This window comes from Corapipo altera, unplaced genomic scaffold (genome assembly GCF_003945725.1).
Source record: "Corapipo altera isolate COAL_440 unplaced genomic scaffold, ASM394572v1 61148, whole genome shotgun sequence".
Taxonomy (NCBI): Eukaryota; Metazoa; Chordata; class Aves; order Passeriformes; family Pipridae; genus Corapipo; species Corapipo altera.
Window position 1 is genome coordinate 881,450 of NW_020884978.1, and position 23,808 is coordinate 905,257.

Consider the following 23,808-nt stretch of genomic DNA (forward strand, 5'->3'; position numbering starts at 1 on the left):
AAAGCTCCGAGTCCTTCCCCTGTCCCATGGATTCCTCCCATGGGAAACAGTCTTCGGTGGACCCTTCTAACGTGGGTCCATTCCTCCCCCGGGACGCAGGTCCTGGGGTGCAGGAGGCCTCTATACCCTGATGGTTCTTCATAGAATGCAGTCTTTGACAGAGGGTATTGTTCCAGCGTGGGTTCCCCACAGGGACTACAAAGTCCTACCCAGAACAAACTACTCCAGCGTGGCTTCTCTCTCGAGTCACAGATCTTCCGAAGGACTTCATTCCCTCTTGGGCCTCCCACGGCAGGACAGCAGTCCTCTTTTATTTTTATGCATCTACTTATTCCATCCTGGGTACAGCTGCACCGCGGCAGGGCCTCCCGTCCTGTCCCAACTCAGTCGGGACGGGAGGGGGGAAGAGATCGCCTGCTGGCGGGGCTGCTCTGCCACCCTGGCCCAGACTGCGGCCGGGGCGGGCCTGAAGGGGGGCCGCGGGGCTGCTCTGCGTGCTGCCGCATGCCCCGGCCCCAGCCTGGCCATCCCTTTGCCGCTCGGCTCGGCACGGGCAGCTCGGCCGGGACGGGAGGGGGTGTGCTACGGGGCTGCACGCCTCAGCCAGGGCCCCGGTCCCGGCCCCAGTTGCCCCCTCGCCCCCGGCCGCCACTGTGTGCTCCGAGCTATCAGCTGCCGCGGACCCAAGGTCATAGCCGCCGCCCCAGCCCGGGCTGGCTCGGCTGCAGCGCCGCGCCTGCCCTCAGACCAGCTGCCGCACGGCCCCGGGCCATTGCCACCGCCCCCGCTCGCAGTGGGAGGGGAAAGCGGCGGGGAACCGCCCCAGCCCTGGCCGCGGCACCCGCCGCGCCTGCTCCTGGGCCAGGGCCGCGGGACACGGAGGCTCCCTCCGCCACCCTCCCGGCTCCAATTCCTTCTGCGCAACACCCTTCTTTTCCTCTTTTCTTAAATATGTAATCACAGCAGCTCCTCTCATTGGCCTCAGCCGTGGCCAGAGGCAGGAAATCCCTCCTGCATTTAGCTACCATTGGTTCTTCATAGGACAGTGAAAGCTTTCAGTAGCTTCCAACAGAAGCCACCCTATAGCTCCCCTTTGCTCCAAAACCTGGCCACAGGTTAAACTCATGACAGAAAGCCCTTGAGATGCTGCAGGGGAAGCCCAAGTGCATCCTGTTTCAGTTATCTCCACACTCGCGTTCAATACGCGTGCACATGCTAACTTCCTTTTTTTTCTTCTCTTTTCTTTTGGCAGTGGCAGATTTGGTCTCTTCTGAGCTCCTTGCAGCCTTTGGGCAATCAGGACGTTGAATTTGGCAGACGGTTACCATTCGTTCCCTTGGATCGTACCTGCCCTTGTTTTCCTCATCTCCTCCTGTGCTCCCCTTCCCTCGGATAAAACTCCAGGGCGTTGTAGTATTGCTATGGAGCCCAGGGAGACTTTGGGCAGCTCTTGGCAAAGGAGGGGTGAGGCAGACTTTCTGCCAGCCGCTGTCACCTCTGTGAAGCCTTTGTCTGCCTCTGGCTGTGCAGGGGAGATGATGCTGCCTATGGCGGGCTCAGGGAAAGAGATCCTGGTGAGTGGTGAAAAGCTGGAGCCGGAGGAAGAGGATGAGCTGGGTTCTAGGAGAGATGTGGATTCCACTTCCAATGCAGACAGTGAGAAATGGGTGGTGGGAGATGGCCTGGAGGAGCAGGAATTTTCCATCAAGGAGGCTAACTTTACAGAGGGGAGTTTAAAACTAAAGATACAGACCACCAAGAGAACTAAGAAGCCCCCAAAGAACTTGGAGAACTATATTTGCCCTCCCGAGATCAAAATCACCATCAAGCAGTCTGGGGACCAGAAGCTTTCTAGAGCTGGTAAAAATAGCAAAGCAGCTAAAGAGGAGGACAGATTGCACTCCAGAAAGAAGGTAAGTCCTATTCTTTTCTGTATTTCCCCTTTCTCCTGAAAGCAGAGGGAGAGGGGAGGATTAAACCTGCTCAAACAGTTTGTGTCCAAGATATAACCTTTGCAGGGTTTGCAAAGCCCTGTTTGGCCATGGAGGAGGTAACACATAGTGGGTGTCATCCTGCATCGGCACATATGCTGTGGGAATGATCTTGAACTATCCCTCAGATGAACCAGTTCAGAAGGGATCAAAAGTTCAGCTGGGCCTCTTCTATTTTTGTTCGTACTTGAGGTTTAAGATTAATAATTACACGAGTGATAAATGAAGGGGCCCACTTCTAAATTGCTTTGTGCCTGAGTGCTAATGCTTGAGTCTTTCAGCAGTTAAAGCTTTCAACTGCATTTTTAAAATACAGGAATGTGCATTGTGAACAATTGAATCTATTCCTGAATATTGGGGAAAGGGCTTCATTATTCTTGATTACAGCATTGTGTGAGCAACACTATAGTTATGTTTCAGAAAATGCTTCCACTATAAGTCTCATTTTCTCCCAGATGCATATCATTTTCTTGAAATATCCTTCTGCAGAGAAATTTTTGGTACTTTGGGTAAAAATTAATCTTTTTAGTTTTTCATTTAGTCAAGGAGAGGAAGAGGGAGGGGGAAAGAAAGAAAATCCTTTCTTTGTATGAGCTGTTTCACCCTTTTATTTTGTCATTGTCTTGATTTTTCAGTAGTGTCATCTACATTTAGTCTTAAAACAAATTTAGTTTGAGTGTTTTAAGCAGCGCTGGTCGGGAGAGGGACAGCTGGTGACTACTCATGTCTTTTTGGGTGTAGTGATGTTTCTGTCCTAGGTATTAGACAAAGGAACTTTGGTCAGGTTGAGGCTTTATCACAGTACAAACAGAATCACAGAATGTGCTGAGTTGGAAGGGACCCATCAGGATCATCAAGTCCAACTCCTGGCCCTACGCAGGACACCCCAAGAATCACACCATGTGCTTGAGAGCGTTGTCCAAATGCTTCTTGAACTCAGGCTTGGTGCTTCCTAGGGAGCCTGTTCCAGTGCTCAACCACCCTGGGGGTGAAAAACCTTTTCCTGATATCTAACCTAAACCTCCCCTGACTCAGTTTCATGCTGTTTCCTCGAGTCCTGTCACTGGTCATGAGAGTGAAGAGATCAGTACCTGCCCCTCTGCTTCCCCTCATGACGGTGTTGAAGACCAAAATGAGGTCTCCCTTCAGTCTCCTCCAAGCTGAACAAACCAAGTGACCTCAGCCACTCCTCATACAACTTCCCCTCCAGACTCTTCACCATCCTCATGGCCCTCCTTTGGATGCTCTCTAATAACTTAATGTCTTTTTTATATTGTGGTGCCCAAAACTGCACACAGTACTCAAGGTGAGGCAGCAACAGTGCAGAGTAGAGCAGGTTGGAAGGGACTTTAAAGATCATCTAGTTCCACCCCCCCTGCTGTGGACAGGGACACCTTTCACTAGACCAGGTTGCTCAGAGCTCCATCCAACCTGGCCTTAAACACTTCCAGGGATGGGACATCCACAGCTTCTCTGGGCAACCTGTGCCAGTTCCTCACCACCCTCACAATCAAGAATTTCATCATATCTAATCTAAACCTACTCTTTCAGTTTGAAAGCATTCCCCCTTGTCCTGTCACTGCATGCTCTTGTAAGAAGTTCCCCTCTGTCTTTCTTGTAGGCTCCCTTCAGGTACTGGAAGGCTGCAATTAGGTCACCCTGAAGCCTTCTCTTTTCCAGGCTGAACAAACCCAATTGTCTCAACCTTTCCTCATAGGAGAGGTGCTCCATCCCTCTAATCATCTTGGTGACCCTCCTCTGGACTTGCTCCAACAGGTCAATGTCCTTCCTGTGCTGGGGATCCCAGAGGTGAATGCAATACTCCAGGTGGGGTCTCACTAGAGTGGTAGAGGGGCAGAATCACCTCCCTTGACCTGCTGGCCACGCTTCTTTTGATGCAGCTCAGGATACTCTGCCTCCTTAGTAGCATGTGGGCATCATGATGAGTTCAGACAGTGTGGTGGGGGAAAACAGTTTTCCCCCTGAAGTTCTAAAATGGTAAGCCCCAGGGGGTGGTGACCCTTGAGGTTTGAGCCAATGAGCACTTCTGCAAAATATAAACATATCACACTTAGACCGAAAAAGAAAATAGTTGTTGTAGTTGTAGGAGAAGTAACTATGTTGTAGAACCATGAGGAGAAGGGGCTGCAGCCCCATTGGGGGCTGATCCCCCCCCAACCCCAGCTGGGGGGCTACAGGGACTTGGAACAGCATAAGACTGGACTAAGTGCCTGTAGCTATGAACTGGGGGATGTTTCTCCACCGTGAGCAGCAGCAGCAGCAACTGCAGAACAGCACTGGCCAGAGACTGTGGCTGAGAGCCAAGAGATATAAGGGAGAAGAGATGGAAGAGAGAGAGACACAGAGTTGTCTGAAGAGAAAGAGAGCTAGCCGCAGCAGAGAGAGCAGAACTAAACTCTACAGAGAGAAAGTTTGGGTAAGAACTGAAACCAAAACCCCCCAAACTCCTTGGAGACCCCTCCCAGAAAGGAGGAGGATGATGAACTCTTATTTCAAAGAGTCTTGGAGTGCTACAGCACTGCAGAAAGGAGCTGAAAAGCTCAGAGAAGGAATGCGGAGGGGGTGACCTTGGCCCCCCCTGCTGCTACTGCCAAGCTGGCAGTTTTGAGTCAGAGCACGGGAGCTCTGCAAAGGCAGCTTGAATCCCCTGAAGATACGGACCGTCACGAAGGCTTCTGCATTTCGTTGACATGACGTGGTGAAGCGACCTTTGTCCAGGTGAATGCAACCCACGGAAGAGAAGACCCTTGCTTGGAGATGAAGGGCCGAGAGGGCTTGGATACCCCCCTCGTGTGTACTGGCAGAGATCCAGCTACAGCTGCTGCATGGAAGAGAGAGAGATAGACTGCTACTCTGAAGAGAATGCTGCTCTGAAAGTAGAAAGGATCTTTTCCTTCTTCCCTCCTGGACTTTTATTTGGAAGGGAGAAGAGATTTGATCCATTGTAAATACTGTTTTGTCATGGTAGATGTGAGAAATAGAAACCTAGTTGGGTGATTTCCAATCAGAATTTATTATATGATAAAAGCAAATTCAGCACTGGGTGATCAGGGAAGGGTTCAACAACTCCCAACGCCTGTCACACCCAAAGAAGACAGTTGTTCTACATTTATTTCCAGCTACTACATGAATATTCATTATACATAAGTATAAACATTACACATTGTTAGGTCAGACATTCAACAGATGTTTTTCTTAACAAGAATGTTATCTATAAGCATCCATAATATATTGTTAAGTCAGACATTCAACAGATGTTTTCTTAACAAGAATGTTATCTATAAGCATCCATAATATATTGTCAAATCAGACATTCAACAGATGTTTGCTTGTTATCTATACAAAGTTATAAATTTTAAGAAAGGTGCTATTATCTAACTAACTAAACAAAATTCTCTCACTATAAATCCTACACAAGGTAAAAGGGAGGTAACTTGTTTTATCTCAATTAAGTTTTACGATTTGTTTTTCTTTTCTCTCTCCAGGTCATATTGACCTTACACTGTTTCCTCTTAATTAGCCCGAATCATTTTCTCAGTTTATCACAATCCCTCCTCTCTTTCTATAAAATTATTGATTCGAGTTTTCTACTCTAATCTGGACAATATTAATTTTACATTTTCTTCATCTCGGGAAGGTGGAGTTCTGGTGACTAACAGTACTTTGACACTTTGAGCCATCTTTGGATCTATCGGCATTGTTGATATCTGCATTCCTTGTACGACAGAAACTATCAATTTAATGAAACAAGGGATTAAACACAGTAAAAATATTATACTGACCAATGAGCATAATAAAAAGAATCCTACTTTCTTCCACCAAGCTGTTCCTAACAAGTTATCCCACCATTGACTGTCGAGCATGGAGTTCCATTTTTGTTCAGGTACATGAGTCAGTTTTCTGATATCCTTTGCGATATCCATAACTACTTGTCTATTATCATCAATTTGTAAACAACAATCTGAGGTGTTGAATTTACCACACACATCCCCTTCCTCAGCTAACAGATAATCTAAGGCAAGCCTATACTGGTACACAGCTACTGGAGTTTTTGATTGCTGACTTGCTCGAGTTTTTGATTGCTGATTAGATCCAGAGTTTGAATTGTCTTATTGACTACTATTTCCATGACTGCCTGAAGGCGTATAATTCTATTTAGCATGTATATGGGGGTTTGATAACCCCAGGTCCCATCTTGGGCCCAAGTAGCTGTTCCGTAAGTAGCAATGATTCGTTCAGGAGGCCATTCATCATCGTACCACTTTTGGGTTCCTCCAATGTCATCCCTTTTTTCTCGGCGTATGGTTCCATAATCATCGTACAAAGGTACACCTAAACTCATACCTTTTTCAGGGGGCAGTAAGAAGAACCCCGGTTGGATTATACCTAGTGGATTATTCCCTAGTCTCTAGGGAACTGTGTATATGCTCGCTTTCCACATATCCAAAATAATCCTTCTGGAGCTATCCATTCTAAATTGGTGCTACCTGCTTGGTCCCAATATATTTTTAATTCTTTTATGCTTTCAAAAGGGTTTTTCAAATTTGTTTCATTACACCACCAGCTTTGAGCTTCATCATGCCAAGTACAATCTGCAGTCATATTGTTAGTCCAATATCCTAATGGTTCTTTTGACCACCAATATTCTCCTGTGGTATTTATTATTTTCACTGATAGGGATGGGGACTCTCCTACTTTAGTTTTATATGTTTCCCTACCTCTCCATTCAATGCATTCTTACCTGACTACGTCAGAAATTAAAATCCAACCTTGGGGCCTAGATTCTGATGCTTTCTGGGAGTGATTCCATTTTAGAATTTCCCATGGAGTGAGGCTAGTCCCTTTCCAGGGCCACTCCTCTGTCATCAAAGGTCCACTACAAATCCAGCACTTGGATAAATCTAAGGTTTGAATAATATGTTCCATTCGATCAATATATAGGTTAGTTCCATAACCTGGGAGTTGCCAATCTTCTCCTAGTTTGTCTTTTAATTTCTGGTATAAGTCACCTGTGTTGGAAGGCTTTCCTTGTGTGGTTTCTTTTAATGTGGTTTGCACCCTCTGTTTTATTATTTCCTCCCTTTTCAAGTCCTGCATTCCACCACCGTCAGAAATGTCCCAATGGCCTTCTTGAGTGAAACAAATCCATTCCTCTCCCTTAGGACAACTAAGTCCCAATCTGGTTCCCCCTTTTCCTAAATTTTTTGCTACCCATAGTTGCCGAGAACCCGTGTTGCAAGTGTTCAGTTGTCTAGAGTCATAGCAGACTTTGTTGACAAATGAGTGGTAGCTTAAGCTTTGAATCATATGGCCTTTATATCGTGTAATTTGGTAGCATTTTGTACATTCGTCAGACAGGACGTGAGCCCAAAAGCAGCAGAGTATCCAAAAGGGTCCAGCATAACTTAAACCTCCACGGCCCATGCCTGAACTGGGTTGCATCCCGTGGCTGGCTGTCAGTGGCAGGTTCAGAGGTTAACCTGGTCTTGCCCCTTTTAAATCTTCTAATTTGATTAAGACCCAGTTTTTCCGTTTCAAGGTAAAGGTTCACTTTATCTCACAACAACGGGTTCTGTCAGCAAAATTATTATTCCCACTAATTAATCAATATATAAATTGTTAGCCATTGTGACATTCTTTACATGGGGTCTATAAAGTTAAAGTCATCTAGCGGGCAGTCAATTTGGGCTGTTTCTCCAGCAAATTTCATTACACTGTATCTCAATGCTGCATACCAGTCAGTTTCAAATATTTCCCAATTTACTGGTAATAACAATTCCCACCCACAGAACAGCTTATTTATCTGTGCTGACTCTAATTGGGGTTGATCTCCGTGCGTGTCACGACACTCAGGGCAATGTATATGTCGGTTAAAGGCCACACAGGACCATTTACGGTGACAGTGCCTACACTGACACTCTACCCAACCATCATGTTGAGCCCACGGATGTTTTATACAGCGTATGCGATCTGGTGGTGGCGGTCCAGGAGTTAGGGGATCTTCTTTCTCAAGGTCACAAGCTAACACAAGGATTGGGTTAACTAGACGATTAGTAAAATATGCACCTGCCCCTCCACTCTGCCAGGGGATGGCTCCCTCTTTCCAAGAAACAAACCGCTGTCTCCTAAGAATTTGTCCTGGGGCCAATTGAAACCAGGATCTCAGGTTAGGTTTTATACAGAAACTTTCAGGAAATACCTGTCGGGCCCTTAAGTCTTTTTGTTCTGGGGATAACTCATTCCAACCTTCGATATGTTTTCTCCATTCAGGTGATGAATTCATAAAGGTCTTTTCTGGAGTTTAAGTCGTAGGTCCCCAGGCGTCGATGACACAGTCCCCTCTTTCAGGGGTGGTGGAGCAACAGATCCTTTCACTCTGGTCGTGTGTGTCCACCCTCATTCTGCTGTATGCACTGCAGTCTCTGTCATGAGCAGTACCTGGAAGGGACCTTCCCAAAATGGGGTTAAAGAAGTTTCTTTCCATCTCTTTATTAGGACCTAATCCCCAGGGTTTATTTTATGTATCTTGAAATCTAATGGTGCTGTTTGGGCTAAGGCTCATAGTTCTCCTATTTCTGTCAACCTTTTTGCAAGTGTTTGTATGTATGGTCTTAATTTTGTGTCAGTATTGTTATAGTCACCTACTGCATCCTTTAGCCAGATATAAGGCATTCCATAAAGCATTTCATATGGTGATAGACCGAGGTCTGTCCTGGGTTGGGTTCGAATACACAGTAAGGCTAGGGGTAAACATTTAACCCATGACATCTGAGTTTCAATCATCAATTTAGTTAGGGCTTGCTTCAGAGTCTAGTTCATTCGCTCAACCCTCCCTGAACTTTGGGGGTGCCAGGGAGTATGGTGTTTCCACATGATTCCTATCGTAATTGTTATTTCTTTAAGTATTTTTGAGGTGAAATGAGTTCCTCTGTCTGAATCTATACTATATACCATTCCGTATCTAGGAATTATATTTTCAAGTAGTATTTTGATTACAAAATTTGTTGTAGCCCTTCCAGTAGGTATTGCTTCTACCCAGTGGGTCAGATGGTCGGTTATTACTAGTAGATATTTCCATCTATTCACAGGTGGGAGTTCTGTGAAATCCACCTGTATTCGCTCGAAGGGTCAGTATGCAATATCCCTTCCTCCTACAGGAGTATTTCTCATAACCTTTTTATTTACTTTTTGACATGTCAAGCAGTGGTTGGTAACTTGCTTAGTGATTTCGAAAATTCCTATACACCCATAACATTGTAAAAACTGATCACATAAAGCTCGTGTTCCCCAGTGAGTGGTTTGATGTAATTTCATTAATATTGCTCGTGCTATTGGTTTAGAAACCATTTTTCTCCCATCTGCTAAGATACATGCCCCCCCTTCTTGCTTCTTTGCAGCTATTCGTGTTAGTTCTTTCTCTTCCCTCTCTGAAAATACTGGTATTTCTAAGTTCTCAGGCTGTTGTAAGTTTAATATATTTAACTTAGTTATTTCCCCTTTTTCAACTGCGTCTTTGACCACTTCATCTGCTAAGTTATTTCCTCAGATTATGAATGATATTCCCTTTTGATGTCCTTTTACATAGACTACTGCTATCTCTAGGGGTTTCCTTAAAGCTTCTAATACTTGATTTATCAACTCTTCGTGTATTAGTGATTTACCTCTCGTGCTTATTAACCCTCTTTCTTTCCAAATTTTCCCAAATGTGTGCACGACTCCATAACAATATTTCGAATCTGTAAAAATTGTTCCTTTTTTTCCTGTTAATAATTCAAGAGCCCGGTAGAGAGCATACAACTCACACGCTTGTGCTGACCAGGCTGAACTAAGCTTTCCTGATTCTGCAATTGTCATATTATTCCCATTGATGACTGCATATCCAGAAATTCTCTTCCCATCTTTGTATCGGGAGGAGCCATCAACGAAATATTTTTCTCCGTTTTCTAATTCCACCTCTTCTAAATCTTCTCTGACTTTGGTTTGTAATTGTATTAGTTCTGAGCAGTCATGCTCTAGTATTTGAGTCAGTTCACTTGGTTCCCCATATAAAAATTGTGCCGGATTTTGATTGTTAGTTACTAGTAGTTCTAAGTCTGGACTATGGATTAATATAGCTTCATATTTTAAAATGCAGGCATCTGTTAGCCATTTTTCCACTTTTTGATTCAGTAGTGCTCATACAGCGTGGGGGGTGAAAACTGTAATTTTTCCTCCAAAGGTGATTTTACGACTTTCTTCCACTAATATAGCAGTGGCTGCGACAGCTTGCAAGCACATGGGCCAACTTCTGCTGACAGGGTCTAGTAATTTTGACAGATACGCTACTGGCTTTTGATGTCCTCCTTTTTCTTGGGTTAATATTCCATAAGCAAGTCCTTGTTCTACATTTACAAACAACTGAAAGGGTTGCTTCAGTTCAGGGAGTGTTAGAACTGGAGCTCTAGTTAGAGCTCTTTTAATTTCCTCTAGCTTTTCACTATCTTTGTCATTCCACTTCACTACTTCTTGGGTAAGCTTTTCATATAAAAACTTTACTAATCCACTATAACCCTCAATCCACAATCTGCAGTATCCTAATAATCCCAGTAACCTTCTTATATCCCTTTTGGTTTTTGGGGGAGCTAGGGCCAATATTCCCCTCACTCTTACAGCATCTAGTCTTTTGGTTCCCTTATCTAGCCAGTGACCTAAATATTTTACCTTTTGTTCTACAAACTGTAACTTCTTCTTGGAAACTTTTAACCCTTTTTCCCCCAGGAAGTTTAAGAGTTGTATTGTGATTTCTCTGACTCCCTCTTCACTTTCCCCAGCAATTAATAAATCATCTACATATTGTATAATCTCTATTCCCGGAGGTTTAGGGAATTCTAATAGTATCTTTTCTAGGGCCTGTCCAAACAGGTTTGGAGATTCTGTGAACCCCTGAGGAAGAACTGTCCATCTTAATTGTTGTTTCCTCCGTGTTTGCGGATCTTCCCATTCAAAGGCGAAGATATTTCTGCTTTCTTCATCTAGTGGGCAGGCCCAGAAAGCATCTTTCAAATCGACCACACTATACCATATGTAATTAGGAGGAATATGACTCAAAAGGGTGTATGGGTTTGGAACTACAGGGAATCGGGCAATTGTTCTTTTATTTACTTCCCTTAAGTCTTGGACTAGCCTAAAGGTACCATCCCCTTTTTTTACTGGAAGTATAGGGGTGTTATGAGGGGACATATAGACTTCTGAAGTTCCATTTGTCAGTAATTTGTCTATAATGGGTTTAAGTTTTGCTCTTCCTTTTTGAGAAATAGGATATTGTTTTATTTGTATTGGGTGGTTGGAATCAATGATTTCTATTTTTATGGGGTCTATCTTTAATTTTCCCACTTGGTCTTCTGAGGCCCACACACTGGGGTTAATCTTTTCCTCATCTTCCTCTTTTAGAGTCATTATTTTAACTCTCATTTCTCCTTCTTCTGGCACAACTCCTATTCCCAGGGAAACCTGCAGGTCTCTCCCTAAAAGATTGCAACCTGCTTCAGGTACTAAAAGTAAATCTCCCACTGTAATTTTGGTTTCTCCCTCAATTTGAACTTGTTTTATTATAGGCACTGGGAATCCTTCTCCTTTTGCTCCAATTACTCTAATTGTGTCTTTACTGGTTGTACAACCCTGAGGAATTTTGATAATACATGATTTATCTGCACCGGTATCTACCAGAAATTCATATTCTTCGTCCTGGGGGCCTAATCTCAATTTTATCAAGGGCTTTTTATGATGTTTTTCTCCCAGGAAATAAAGCCCCTGACTTCCCTAATCTCTTTCGACTTCCTCAAACAGTTTTGCATCCTTTTGTCTCTTGGGGCAGTTTCTCTTCAGATGACCTTTTTCCCCACAATAATAACATGCAAGCTCCTGGCCCCTTGGGACAGTTTGTTGGGGTTTTTTCAGACCCCCCATTTTCCTTTCTCCCTTAAAACTCTTCCTCTCATCTGACTTTACACCTTTATGTGATTCTCGGATGGCAGCTACTAACACTTTTGCCTTTGTTTTTACTTTCTCATCATCTCTTCGCACATAGACTTTTTGTGGTTCTCTCAGTAAATCTTCAAGCCCCCGGTGCTGCCAATCTTCTAATTTTTCTAATTTTTTTCGGATATCGTTCAAGAATTAGTTACAAAGTGGACCTTTAGTACCACTTGTCCAGTTGTAGTTTCTGGGTCGATTCCTGAGTATTGCTGTAAATCTTTTCTTAATCTCTCTAGCCATGCACTCGGGGTTTCATCTCTTTCCTGCTGGCTTTTAAATGCTTTTGTGACATTCTGTCCACGAGGCACAACTTCCTTAATTCCTCTTATTATTAAGGTGCGATAATCTGCCATGTGTTGTCGGTCTGCGGCAGAATTAGAGTCCCAATTGGGAGGATTAACAGGCATTTTATTGTCCCTGGGGGGACCCAATTGATTCTCCCTATCCCATATCCTTATCCCTGCTGTCCATATCATCTGTCTCTCTTCCGGGTTGAATAGTATTCCCAGAATGGATTGCATTTCTCCCCAAGTAAATGTATTTGGTCCCAAAAATTGATCTAGTTGTTCGGCTACTCCTAAGGGATCCTCTAATAACCTCCCCATCTCTTTCTTAAATGCCCGAACTTCACTTGAACTTAGGGGAACATTTACAAACCCAATTCCCCCTTGCGCTCCCCCCAAAGGCACTTCCCTAAGTGGGTATAATTCTTGTGTTGAGTACACCCCTTCATTTTCCTCACTAGAGCTGTCCTGTTCTACCAAAAGGGCTCTAACTTCCCTTGGGGTGGCTCGTCTTATGTTTTTCAGGATTTTCACTCTTATGATTTTGCAGGGTAGTGGAGTCTGCAGTTAAAGGAGTTTGTACAGGTGGGGAATAACTCACAGGCGCTGTGGGAACAGCAGCCGAGGGGGGCTGTAAAGAGGGTGATGAAAGGGTCTGTGGAGGGGGTTTTAAAAGGGGTTGCTGAGGGGTCTGTGGAGGGGGTTGTAAAAGGGGTTGCTGAGGGGTCTGTGGAGGGGGTTGTAAAAGGGGTTGCTGAGGGGGTGGATTATAGGGTGGAGGTAAATTGTCTAATGGCTCCCATTTGGTTTCTGTTACTTTCTTTTCGGCCTGCTTTTCTTTCGTTAACTTATAAACTTTAGTAGGTTCTGGCCAAACTTCTTTCCAGCAAGCAGCATATTCACTCTCTTCAGAGTTTATTGGCTTGACAGATCCAACCCTCAAATGAGGGTCCAAGAGATACCATCACTCCTTATTTTTTCTTTAGTCCACTCAGTCATGCAGTACTGAATCATTTTTGGTTTTTCTTTATTTTTAGTACTCTCTCTCTTTTCCCAGTTTAAGATCATTACCCCTAGAGGACTGTCTAAGGGTATATCCGGCAATGCCTGCCTGCTCCTTTCCTTCCTGGGGCAACTTAATTTACTAATTCCCTGCCCCATATTCCTGAGGTCCCTTCTAAAGTTTTCCTACCTTCCCACCGATCCTCTGGGATCCCTTCTAGGATTTTTCACTGACTCAGTGGTCCTTTCTGAAAAACTCCCACCGACCCCAGAGGTCCACTCATCAATTCAACCGCTTCGTCCCTTCACCTGCTGCGCCCCTCGCGGGGAGACAGAAACGAGGTTAGAAGGACTCTGCACTCGATTCGCTACGCTGCGTCTCATTCACTCATTCACTCCGACCTCTTTATCCGCCCCCCCGAAGTGATACTCACAGTCCATTGTTCTCACTCGGGTCTTCGTGCACAAGAATTATGGGCTTTTTGCTGCAGCACTCCAGGAGCTTTTTAATTCCTTGCTTTTATCATATGCATGCATTACCCTTGGTCCTTGTTGAAATATTAGGCCTGTGAATAGGCCGCTGAAAAACAGCGGGCGCGCTCCTATCCCAGGTGCTAAATATCTCCCAGAACACAAAGGGTATCACGTCGGGGTCACCAAGTTTGTGAGAAATAGAAACCCAGTCGGGTGATTTCCAATCAGAATTTATTATATGATAAAAGCAAATTCAGCACTGGGTGATCAGGGAAGGGTTCAACAACTCCCAACGCCTGTTACACCCAAAGAAGACAGTTGTTCTACATTTATTTCCAGCTACTACATGAATATTCATTATACATAAGTATAAACATTACACATTGTTAGGTCAGACATTCAACAGATGTTTTTCTTAACAAGAATGTTATCTATAAGCATCCATAATATATTGTCAAATCAGACATTCAGCAGATGTTTGCTTGTTATCTATACAAAGTTATAAATTTTAAGAAAGGTGCTATTATCTAGCTAACTAAACAAAATTCTCTCACTATAAATCCTACACAAGGTAAAAGGGAGGTAACTTGTTTTATCTCTTTATAGGGACCCAATTAAGTTTTACGATTTGTTTTTCTTTTCTCTCTCCAGGTCATATTGACCTTACACTGTTTCCTCTTAATTAGCCCGAATCATTTTCTCAGTTTATCACAGTAGAGATAGTTGAGATTGTGTGTGTAATGTATTGTAGTATTTATTTTGTACAGTCATTGTAATATATAATCCTTTCCCCCCATTTTGAGTCTTGTGTGGTGTCTGGAAAACCCATCTCACACTGAGCTGAGATGTGGGAGGGAGGCTAGGACTCGAGAACTGGATTTTGGGGCTCTCAAACCATGACAGACAGGAACCCAGATTTGATGAAAGACTCATGAGTATCTCCAAAACCTGGACGAATTCATCTGGGATGTAGGCACCTACTGATTAGAGCTTGGGGCATGACTTGACTTTCCTGCTCATGCAGCTTGGATCCCTCTTCTCCCATATACACTTGTTGAATGCTCAAAGGGCTACTTGAAGCCTTGAGGAGGATAATTGCCAACGGCTCTCTTTGGAGACAGCCTCCTCGACAGACTGACTTAGACCAAAATTTTCATAACTCTAAATCATTTTTTGAAGCATCAACATTTCCCATTGAATCAAGGCAGAGCCCAAGGGGATTAACATTGCTCACTCTGAGAGTGCTTCTCTTAGAAGCTGAATTTGAAAAGAAAACGACAAATCATGGGGATTTTTTTTCTCAGAATCCTGCTAAATGGCATAGTCTATGTGCATGAAAAAAGTATCTCCTTTTAGCACAGCAGAGGTTTGGCCCTATAACACACTGAGAAGAGATTTTCCCACCTATTGAGAGGAATGGACTGTCTTCTTAGCACCAAGCAATGTCTCATTTCCACTTCCCTTTCCTCCCTGAATACTTGCAGAAGTGATGAAAGGCACTACAGGAAGAGACTGGAAATAAGTGGGAGAAGGGTCCCAGTCCTGGTAGTGCAATTGCTTTCATAACCAATGCATATGTCTCATGACAGATTTTTTTGGGGGAAGATAGGAGGAAGCAGCAAGTTGAAACATGGAGCTGTGACTGTCTGGTCCAACTATGGGTTTCCCTGTGAGAGGAGTATGCAGGAACCTTCTGCATAGAATCATAGAATATCCTGAGTTGGAAGGGACCCGCAAAGATCATTGAGTCCAACTCCTGGCCCTGTACAGGACAGCCCCACAGGACAATGGTTCTGCATGTCCTTGCAGAACCATTGAGAACTGTGGTAGTGGTTAAAAAAAAAAAGTGATTGTCCCATTTAAATGATTCTGGCAGTTTTGATATTTCAGAGTTAGGCTGTTTGATTGTCTGTTGCTTTAATCAGTACAAACTCCAGAAAAGCAGCTACTGGAAGCAGCAGGAGGGAACAATGCATTTAAACCAGTGGGGCATACCTTTCAGCTCCTTCCACTGTCCTCCATGGATTTTTTTGCGAGGAGAGTTTGGCCCAATGTACACATTTCCCTTGCACATGGGAGCAGCATCATTATTTGAGTTTACCACCTTGCTCACGGAAACAGGGCATATAGAGAGGCCCCACAGACCATATATAAGGATGGACAGCTGAGCATAACCTGAGCTGCAAGTGCCATTCTTGTGTCTCTGGTGGGTAGGAGCAGTTGTCTTGCACCTCATGAAGTAGCACCTGAATTTATTTTTCCCCCTGAGTAGGAGCAAACTCTATCAGAACTTGAAAAATCACTTAAGTTTGTTGCATAAAAATTTCAGCCACATCTCCAGTATTCCCCAGTGCTTTGCAATACACTTCAGCATGAGCTTCAATACACACAGCACAGAGGGCAAGTAATGAAAACATGGAAGCAATTTAAGTAACAGCATGTGGGTACACAAAGGACTGGTAATGCCGACAATGTAAAAAGGGACTGTGAACTAGGGATATAGCATTTATTCAGCGACCACTTAGGGAGAAAAAAGATATGCCAGTTCCTAAGCTTTCCACTGCTCTTCTAATTAGGCAATAGGGGTTAGTGTCTGATTTCTAAAGCTGTGGTCTGGGGTGCAGTAGTGATTAGAAGGGGGCTCTGTGACAAGGCCTGGGTTTTTTGCCTTTGATTACAGCTGCTACTTCGGGGCTCCTCTCTTGCGGCAGCCGGTGGCAAGTTCACCATAAAGCAAGACCTTAGGGAGGCGGTGGTCCTTCATCCTGGAGACGTGCCCTGCCCATCACAGCTGTGTTCTCAGCAACATGGCCTCAATACTTGTGACTACTGCTTGTTCTAGAACAGATGTATTGGTCACATAATCTGACCAGTGGATGTTTAGGATTGTACGGAGGCAGTGTTGATGGAAGCATTCTAAGAGTAGCATCTCAGCCTTGGCTGTTTTCCTTTCCTTGAGGACTCTCTCATTAGCATGCTTTCCCTATTGTACCCCTCCTTCTTACAGATCATGAACGCTGCCCCCCCCCCTCCTTCCCCCTCCTTTGCATTGACTGCACATTGAACTTTCCCTCCAGGTTCTCACATGCATCTGCAGCTCTTGTCGGATTTCCCCTTGTGCCAGACTCCTTTCCCCAGTGATTTGTGTGCATGATCATCCAATTGCTCATTGTATATGCTTATTCCTCTTTGCTAAGGGCATCCTCGTGTGAGATGTCCTCTGAGTCAGCTCTTCCTGTTGTGATCCCAAAGGTGCCTTGGGGAGTTGACTTAAGTGCTTGCTCCCTGTTCTGCATGTGGCTTAGCAAGGAGAAGTCACTCAGGTGTTTGTGGTGGTACCTGCTTGAAGTGGCAGACTTTGATTTACAGCTCCTTTTTTTTTTTTCCAAAGGATGGAGTCTCCATAGCCCCTTCAGCCTGGACCTGTTTCTGTGCTGGTTTGGTCCCTACTTTTCTAAGTAAAACCTTAAGGCTGCTCTAAATGATGCTGGTGGCAGGTACCTGAAGCTCACACCAGCAGAGTAAACCTCAGCCTCTTCCCAGATTATGGAATAGTGGAAGAGTCTCAGAAGTGCCAGCTCAGTGGGGAAGTGTTCTTCCAGTTGCCTTTAAGGTGAAACTGGCTTTTGAGCAGCCGAGAGACCAATTCAGAGCTGCTCTAAAAGGCAGGAGGCTCCTAGCATTTTTACAGTCTTTCTACACAAATGTGCGGGTGCAAAGCTGCACAAACTCAGCTCTTTGATAGTCATCCCAGGTTTCTTTTTTGGCTAGCTTTTCTTTCTACCATATTGCTGAAAACACAAATGAAACAGCTGCAGTTTGGTGCCCTCCCACCAAAGGGTGGTGAGGTACTGAAACAGGTTGCCCAGAGAAGTTGCTGATGCCATAACTACTTCGGGCTCCCCCCAAAAAGAGAGCAGGAATTAATTTCTTTGTAAAAACTTCAGAGCTTAAGAAAACAGTTTTGCTATGAGCTGAGAACCACTCAGACCCAAGTTCATCTTGGTCCTTGAAGGCACCTGAGGTGCCCAGACTGGGCTCTGAGTCCTCTTGGGCCTCAGTGTAGTCACCTGGAGGAGGATGGTCCCTCCTGAAGGTGGTTTAATCCTCCTTGTGACGAGCAGGGAGGGCTGGATCCTGGCTGTTACCCTTCCTTCTTCTCCAAAGCCTGCAAGTGTCCACCTTGCATCGTGTCATGGATATGCTGTGATGGGAATAAGTCAGTGTCTTTTCCAGCTTGGTACTCTGCCTGAGCCAGCTGATGCCCATCCCTCACTGTCTGCTCCCAGTCATAGAATCATAAAATCATAGAATCAGATAGGTTGGAAGGGACCTCTGAGATCATGAAGTCCAACCCTTGATCCACCACTGCCGTGGTTACTAGACCATGGCACTAAGTGCCACATCCAGTCTCACCTTAAAAACCTCCAGGGACAGAGAATCCACCACTTCCCTGGGCAGCCCATTCCAATGTCTGATTACCCTCTCTGTAGAGAATTTCTTCCTAATATCTAACCTAAACCTCCCCTGGCAGAGCTTAAGACCATGGCCTCTTGTCCTACTGATAGTTGCCTGGGAGAAGAGACCGACCCCCACCTGGCTACAATCTTTCAGGTAGTTGTAGAGAGTGATGAGGTCTCCCCTGAGCCTCCTCTTCTCCAGACTAAACAACCCCAGCTCCCTCAGCCTCTCCTCATAGGACTTGTGTTCGAGTCCCTTCACCAGCCTTGTTGCTCTTCTCTGGACCTGCTCCAGCACCTCAGTATCCTTCCTGAACTGAGGGGCCCAGAAATGGACACAGTACTCGAGGTGTGGCCTCACCAGTGCTGAGTACAGGGGAAGAATCACTTCCCTGGACCTGTTGACCACACTGTTCCTGATACAGGCCAGGATGCCGTTGGCCTTCTTGGCCACCTGGGCACACTGTTGGCTCATGTTCAGCTTCCTGTCAATCCAAACTCCCAGGTCCCTTTCTACTCGGCAAAGAATTGTGACTTTTTTTTCATATAGTCAAGTATTTCTTAAAGAAGCAAATGTCTGGCTGTGAAGGGGTGGGCTGGGGAAGTTTAAGCAGGCTTTTACTGCTGAACACAGAGTGCCAAAGGAGGAAGACTAGTGTATTTGATTAGCTGCCATATGACAAGGGCTTGCGGAGGCCATCTGTGTCAAGGACAGGTTTTGTTTTGCAGCAGTCCCTCCCTACCTCACACTGCCAATTTTAGATGACCCTCTGTGACATTTCCTTGTTTGCTTGTGCTGTGCCTCTCTTGTCAAACCATGAAAAAATGTCACCAGTGCTGGTTTGGGGGGTTAGGACATGCTGCAGGGAAGCAATTGAGGAAGTAACTGGAACCAGTGCAGGAAGCTGGGGGTCCAGCTGAGGGTCCCATAGTCCCTACCACTGAACCACAGGAGGGGATGGGTGATGCCCCTGGCAGCCTCATAAAGGCTTGGCCGATTCAGTGCACGCTGGTTGTTCCGAAAGCACCATGGTCTCCAAGCTAACAGAGATGTGTTGGAGACACGACACACTGGCATGTGTACCCAGAGCTGCAAACCTCTTTACTGATTCTGTCTTCATTTGCAGAGGTTTTGGGATGCACAGAGGTGTCGTCCTTCATGCACATGCTCGCGTTCCTTGAGCATGTTTCTACATGCAGCACTCCCTTTCCTCTCCCTCCAGGCATGTCTGACCACAGATACCTTCTGATTTGCCTCCAGCTTTTTCATCTTTAATCCCTTTTTTACATACACATGCACACCCCATTAGCCCCCTCAGGTCAGGTCCAATTCTTCACATGCTTCATTCCCAGAAGGGCTTCTTGCTGTCCCCATTCCTCTGCAGTCAGTGGAACTGAGTGATGGACAAATCTTGAGTTCATTTCACTGGAAAGAGGGGCTTCACCTAGTGCCCTCACCTTGTTTTTTTTTTTCTTTTTCTAAGAGCACCGAAACTTGTGAAAGTTGGTTTCTGACCACTTTCCTCTTATGTGTCTTGTCTAGTGTCTAAGGATGAGTGAACTTGTTGACCGAGCCCTCTTTGGGAGCTCCTCAGGGGTCCCTTTCTTCTGACCAGCGAACAATTTGAATAAAAGTTTTTTGAATATTGTATCACAAAGATTTCTGTTCTTACATCAAATTTGATCAAAATTGGACAAAATGTTCAAAAAACATTGAAGAGAGTATCATGCAGGTAGGCAAGGAGTTTATGTGTGCATTCACATATACACGAACCCAGTGTGACGTTAGCCTTGTTTCCTTAGGAAACCAGTCTAAAAATATCCAGAATAAACATGCATTGTTTTGTTTTTTAATGCTGAGACTTTTACAACTCTTGAACCTTAAAATGATTCCATCTGATATGTGAACCTTGAGGACAAGTCCAGTTAGATGTGTTTTGGAAGAGTGTTATTTTCCATTTCTTGACATGACCTCTAATGTGAATTAGACCAGTGGCTGTTGGCTCCTTCATTTCAGGACATGAAGGGCTATTTCTACATCATAACTATATTTGGACTCTGAGCTGCAGGTGGTTGCTATCAGGAGAGGGATTCTCAAGGCATGGTGCATGCACCAGTAGCAAGACACTGCTTCCAAGTAGGATGGTCAGCAAACCTCTACTGGAGGACTCATTATCTTCTCATCAGTTTCTCATGGCTCTCTGTCTCACCTGGGTAGCAAGGCTTGTAGAGAGAGATAATTTATTGACACCTGTGTTACAACAACTCTACCACTATAAAACTGGGTGGTTCATTAAGGAAGTTCAGCACTTTGCAGCATCCTAGCTTCTTGTGAGCCACTCTCCATCTGCATAGCTGAAAGATGACAATCAGCCCTGAGGGGATTTGCAGATAATTTTGCCTTGCCCAACACTCCTGCTCTCCAGAGGAATGTGGTGGCACAAACAAATGAGCTAGAGGCGACGGCCCCACTCTCCTTGCTGATGGCTCTGTCTGAGGAGGAGAGGGCTGAGCAGTGGATGTTTGATGTGTCACCACCAATCACGCCTTTGCTTCACCAAGGGGCAATGTTGCTGGTTCCCCACCTGGTACTTCTGTGAAAAGGCACTTCTGTAACACACTTGACAAGTGTTTCCCAGGAGGACGCATAGGAAATAGTTTTCTCATACCTCCAAGGTAGAGCCTACACTGTAATTTCTAAGTAGACTTTTTTCAGTATGTTTTCCTGCACTCCTGTTATGGTTAAGGTAAATTTCTTCATGCCATCATGTGGTTTTGGAGAAGTGTGAGGGACACCCCACCTCCCCCCCCAGGGCAGGGAGGGAGGAGGGGTCTCACTGGGAAAAATACCACGAGAATTTAAGAGAATAAAACTGCTGGCAAGATGGCAAGACATAAACTTGCTCTTTTTGGTTCCTGAGATTGCAGCTGAGAGGGAGTTCTTGGCCAGTGCGCCCCCCAGAGCCACCCTGCACCCCAGTTTTCACCGTTCCCATACTGGGGAGGAGCCCTCCTGTTTGTCACAAGCGCCAGCCAGGGGAGTTCCCTTGGTGTGTGGTGAGCTCTGCCGCCCCGTGCAAACCTGCTCTTGCTGCTGGCTCCCACGCGGCAACTGCCCACACCTCCATGCCAGTTTTTCTTGCTGCTCGTCGCCCCCACGCTGGGTTGGAGCTGAGCTTCCTGCTGCAGTTTCTGTATTGCCTAGGAGTTGTGGTGCTGCTGCTGTCGCCGGCATCTCTGCCCGGAGTCGCCGCTCCTGCGTGGCTGCCAGTGCCGCCACCATTGCTGCTGCTCACGCAGCTGCGACTCTGTCCCAGCTACATTATGATCACTTGACTGCGTTGGGACTGCCTTGCCATCTTGGCAACACGAAGTTGAAAGAGTGGTTGTGGGTGACGTTTTTTTCTGTTATTGTTTGGTTGTTGTTCTGTTCTGTTTTGTTCTTCATTTTTAGTAAAACTGTTACTCATTTTCATACTCCACTTAAACACCTCATAATTTAAAAAAAAATTTAAAAATTCATACTTTAGGGGGAGAGGTTTCTATTCCATCGGAAGTCTCACCTTCTGGGACACATTGTCAATAAACCAAGACAACTCCAGTATATGCTAAAATATTGTGCTGGCCTGAGTAGCTTCACCTAAATGAATGACAGGTTGGCAGGTACCTGCTGTATTCCCAGGTGGTGTAATTTGATGAAATGTAAGACAAAGAGAAATAAACATGAGGCAGATATTTTTCCACCGAGGAGCAGCAGCACTAGCAGGTGCTTGATCATTCCTCATTTTTGCCTCCCACCAAAGTCTTTTCAGCTGCAGGGACAGTCCTTACATCAGTCTCCTGCATAATCTATATTAGCAGGGAGCTTGAACGCACTTGTTGCATCTTCCACCGGGAACTGATAATACTGGATTGACAATGTGTTTTACTTCTTATACCCCATGTATGTGCAGGTTAGATGGGAATAATTAATTTGTCTTGCCTGTTTTCTGAATTTGCGTTCACCAGCACTCAACTGAGTACTCTTCCCAAAGACATCCTCTTGCTTTCCATGGGATACTTTTCTTCAATGATTTATGTAATCATTGGAATGAATTCCCTCCAGCCTCTTCTCTCTCGTTTTAATTCCAATGCATTACTTGTAATTATATTCCTGATTTGAAGGGAGGTGGGGGTTAGGGAAGTCTGTTTCCTTCTGTGACACACACACAGCAATTGGAAGAGGAACTGGGAAGAGCGTGATGGGGAGGGATCAATCTGTCCTTAAGTCATCAATTCAGCATGGGCAGGAACTGCTATTAGTCACTCGGTGACGGCAACTGCCAATGTGCTTCATGGGAATTTGTGAAGCACAGGGCAGCTCTGTGGAAGGGCAGCACATCCTTTGCTGCTCCCTGTGCTTTGCTTGGCAGCTGTGGTGGGTAACCATGTTTCATCCTTGGAAGCAACTTGGGTACTTGGAATGTGGAGCCCTTGGGTCTGCTTGGGGCACCCTTGAAGAGAGTGGTAATTTGGCTGTTGATGTCATCTAGAGGGAAGAGGATGTTTTAAAGGAAAGGGAGGGCAGCTTATGATGGACAGCCAAATCCCTAACCTGAGACATTTGAGTGTGATAGAATGGCTGACAGTGACTTACTCTTGGCTTTCTGCATCTGCTGGAGTTCATATTACTGATGTGTACATAAGACTTTGGTAAAATAGGACAATTACTAATTACTGTCTAAATAAGCCTTTTACTATTACATTGTGATTTTGGCCACTGAACTTCACTTCTACCTGCTAAGATATTGGCATGAGGTATTGTCCTAAGGTGCTGAAAAGGTGGGATGTAAATATAGAGAAACCCTGTCTTTTGTCAGTCTATCTGGCCTGATTTAATCTAATAAAACTTAGCACTAGCCTGTGGGGTACAGTAGCTGCATGCTGGAGATATAAGTTGACTCTGTCCATCTTGGTCACATGGTTTAATAGGCCTATGTGAAATGCCTGGGTCAGAGGCCAGCCACCATGTCCATCTTTGTTTTTCTTTTTATTCCCTTCCCAGCATGGAAAGAACCATCTGCTGGGTTGGCTTTCAGAAGAATTTTGAAAACTACCAATTTCCCTTTGTTGCGAGAGGAGAGGGGCAAGCACACAGGCCAGAAAGGGGAAGGAGAGCCTGACCTAAAACCCAGCCAGTATTTGCAGGGATTTTAGAAGAACTCGTATTGTGTTTCCTACTCCCCAAGGAAGGGTTGTCCTCTTCTTTTATCTTTGATTCAATTCCCTGCCACTCTGCAAGCAAGTCAGAAGCTGCAGCTGCTGTCAGCTGGGAAGGGAGTCTCCTTATTTAAAACCCATATGTTAATCCCTGATTAGAAAAAGTCAAAATGCTTTATACTCTCCTTATATTCCCCTTTGCTCACCTGCATCTTCCCTGCCTGACTGCAGTCTTGCCATTTGCATGAAAACACATATAGAGGTTGACCCCAAACAGACTCGACAAGGAACACAGGTAGGATAAAGGTCCATAAATAAATAAACCCAAAGACTGGACAGAGCAACCAAATCTATTTTTCGAGA

At 45.0% G+C, this 23,808-nt stretch overlaps 1 protein-coding gene across 1 annotated transcript in view; it reads left to right on the forward strand.

The window, feature by feature from the left end:
• Positions 1-1,421: 1,421 nt before the first annotated feature.
• The window catches only part of LOC113957790 (SET-binding protein-like), a 515,694-nt gene continuing 493,307 nt past the window's right edge, over positions 1,422-23,808 (forward strand). Inside the window, exon 1 of the mRNA XM_027665561.1 lies at positions 1,422-1,913. Within this exon, the coding sequence (XP_027521362.1) occupies positions 1,422-1,913 (492 nt within the window). The remainder of the gene's footprint in view (positions 1,914-23,808) is intronic.